The sequence below is a fragment of the Anticarsia gemmatalis genome, chromosome Z, assembly GCF_050436995.1.
Source record: "Anticarsia gemmatalis isolate Benzon Research Colony breed Stoneville strain chromosome Z, ilAntGemm2 primary, whole genome shotgun sequence".
Classification (NCBI taxonomy): domain Eukaryota; kingdom Metazoa; phylum Arthropoda; class Insecta; order Lepidoptera; family Erebidae; genus Anticarsia; species Anticarsia gemmatalis.
Window position 1 is genome coordinate 829,307 of NC_134776.1, and position 3,232 is coordinate 832,538.

At 46.6% G+C, this 3,232-nt stretch overlaps 1 protein-coding gene across 1 annotated transcript; it reads right to left on the reverse strand.

The window, feature by feature from the left end:
- Positions 1-240: 240 nt before the first annotated feature.
- Positions 241-2,331, reverse strand: LOC142986591 (uncharacterized). Its single transcript, XM_076135110.1, has one exon. The coding sequence runs from the start codon at positions 2,329-2,331 to the stop codon at positions 241-243; it is 2,091 nt and encodes a 696-aa protein (XP_075991225.1).
- Between the last annotated feature and the right edge of the window lie 901 nt (positions 2,332-3,232).

Consider the following 3,232-nt stretch of genomic DNA (forward strand, 5'->3'; position numbering starts at 1 on the left):
ACCGCTGTCGCAGTTCGTTCACAACCAGCTCTACTCCGCCGTGGATCATTTTCTCGTGTCCGTGCTGGATATACATTTTCGTGTATCGATGTTGGCCGTCGAGCAGAACAGGGTTGGTCGTGGTTGCAGTAATTCCGGGTGCAGCTGAAATTCTTCCCCGTAGGCATAGCAAGCCATCTTCGCCGATGATAACGCTTAGATTGGCTAGTCGATCTTTTCCAGTCGGCGCATTACCGTTTTCTATCCTTGTCCTTTCCTGTGCGTAGCTTTCATCCTGCATCGCTCGTATCCACAGAAGTCAACTGTCCTTATCCTAGAAGTTCGGCATCCATGTAAGACCCAGCCTAATTTGGTGTTAGTTGCTACTGGTTGGTCTCGATTTCCAGTCCTGATGTCCAGCGCTACTAACAGCTCCCAGTTGTCTTGTCCAATAAGGATTTTTGGTCGAGCATCTTGGTATATTAGCTGGTCTTCTATGCCCTTCAGATGTGCGCAGTTTTCGACGTCTCTTCGGCTAATCGTTTGTTGCGTGAACATTAGTTTCTGCACAGTGCGTACATTCCGCATTTTATACTGTTGGCCATTGGAGTTGTATCGGCTTCGTATGGTTACGTCCACTCTCTTGCTGTTTTCGTGTTTCGCCGTCTCGTTAAGCCCTTGCACCCACATGTCGTCTCGCGGGCCGTCGATACCTAATAATTCCGCTAGGCTTTCTTCGATCAGGGTGATGGTGCTCCCGTCGTCCATCAGTGCGAAGGTGTCGACCCTGGTGCTATTCGGACCGACCAATGTAACCGGCGCAATCTTCAGCAGGGCTTGACGACTTCTTGCGGCGTAAGTATTTTTCACAACTTCTACCGCTGACGTGACCTCTACTGGTGCCGTAGTTGCTGGCTGCCCTTTCACAGTATCTTTTCTGTGGTGTAACAAACGATGGTGAGCCATGTCGCATCCGTCTTCACCACATGCCTTGGATTGACAGTTTTCGCGCCTGTGTGAGCTAAGTAGGCAGCGGAAACATATTTTATTCTTCTTTGCTATATCCCACCTTTCGTTAACACTCGCGCTACGAAATCGTCGGCAGTCGGTAAGCTGGTGTTCCTTTTTGCATACCAGACACTGAGGTTTTCTTTCGTTGGCTGTGTAGGTGCGCTCCGCCCTCTTCTTGAAGGTTTTTTCATGTGTCCTCACGGTGACGTCTTCAGGTTGCGCGAATACACCACACTTGTCAGCCTCCAAGTTTAAGAATACGGCGAGCCTCTTGAGATCTGGTATATCTTCTTTGGAGCTGTAGCTGAAATCGTACCATTTGTTCCTCAGTATTGGTGTGAATTTGTCTAGAACAATCTTCACTAGCTCTGGATTGTATAAATATTGTAGTTTTCTAAGAGCCTCAATCGTAGCGACGATGTTAGACACTTTATTCGCAAATATGCATAAGTCACGTGGGTCATCATTAATTTTCTGCAGATTTCTTAGTTTTTGCATCTCGTTCATAGCCAGTGCGTCCGGTCTTCCGAATCTGCGTTCCAAAGCATCCAAGATGGCTTGTGGGTCCGGCTGGCTGATCAGCATACTGCTCACTGCTTCATGAGCAGCTCCCTTTAAACTTTTCCTGATGCGGGCAATATTTTCGATTTTCGAAAACATTTGGTTTGTTTCCTGATAGGCGGCGCGGAACGCCAACCAATTACTAATTTCTCCGTTAAAGACTGGTAGCTCCTGTATGTACCTCGGTGCGTCTCTGGACATTCGCACTGCCTGTGTGAGCGCCTCTGCCAATGAAGTGACGTCCGGCTGACGCGCAGGGACACCTTCTTTCCTGTGTGCTTGATTTTCTTCCTTGATAGTGTCCTGTCCTCGCCATTCCGGATCCTTCACTTCTTTGGGAAGCGTGGTCTTGTTCAGCCATTCTTCTACCCGGCTAGGTGCGTCGTCCTCTTCCTCATCCACAACCGACGAAGGAGCGTAGTCCTCGTCTTCATCCTCTGTCTCAACGCGCAGTCGCTTTAATTTAGCTTCGGCGAGCGCGAGCTTTAACGCGGCAACTTCCTCTTCTGCCTCAATAATTCGCCTTGATCGAGACCCTGTTGTACGCGACGATCTTCGTGTCTTCACTGTGCGGACAGATTTCGCGATAGGAGCCGTAATCGTATTTATATTAGCGGTCGCTGACCCGAGTACTGTCGCGGCCGCTGACCCCGACAAGGTCGCTGACTCCGACGCGGTCGCAGTACTTAGTATCTCTGTGGCTGGCGTGGGGGCAGTAGTAGTCTCCGATGTCGCCAACTGTTCGATTATTCTTCCTTTAAGACTTCGCGTAACCGGCATCCTTTGTTCTTGCACTGTTCCAATCCGGCTCGAAGGACCAGCAATGTGGAGGATTAATATTCTTCCAATAAGAACACCGGTTGCGAAGTAATATATTTACTTTATTTTCTTCAAATCTTCAATGTGGACTGTATTATAAACTATTTATTTACTATACACTGTTCATATACTTTACTATGTACGGTTTATTCACTATGTACTTTTCTTCTTTCTCCGATGTGATCTTCACTCGATGAGTTTAAAACTTAAACTGCCGCTACTCGGCGTGCGTCAATATTTATATTCACAAACATTGCTTCTAGAATCATAGCGAAAGATCAAGCGCGCCGTGTCGCGCCGCGCGATGTTCTAGAGATTTTCCGTCTCGCTCGCGCATACGCGTTTTGCCAATACGTCTTTCTCATTCTTGTACTTTCGGGAACGATCGGCGTGTTTAATCGAAGGATCGCCGGCGCTCGGTGTTCCGCGATTGTTCCTTCGTATGATTCTTATTAACTGGAAGGTTCTAATAATAATATTCGTATTTCTACAAAGTTCTATGTAAACAAAAGGTTGTTAATGATATTTCTTCACAATGAATTTGACATAAACGTATAAAGTAAGAATTTAAATATTAATTATTATTTAAAATATGCTATTATTAATATATATAATGTAAACAATGTGCAATCTAATTTTTACGTATTACTTTATGCGTTTATGTGCCTAATTTACTATTTACAAATGTGTTTTATACGTTCATCGTGCACAACTTGCTCCCTGAGGGTCCGGCATCACTGCCCCACTAGCCACTTACGCTCAGCATCCGTCCTTCGAACAGAGTGGGAGCTCTGCTCTTGCGACTCCACGGCCAATGAAGGCAAGCCAGAGGCGGGGGACCGCTTCCTCGTTAGTTTTCACT

What these genes read in the sequence shown, in the direction of transcription:
- LOC142986591 (XM_076135110.1), bottom strand. Translation starts at nt 2,331, where the DNA reads ATGCCGGTTACGCGAAGTCTTAAAGGAAGAATAATCGAACAGTTGGCG.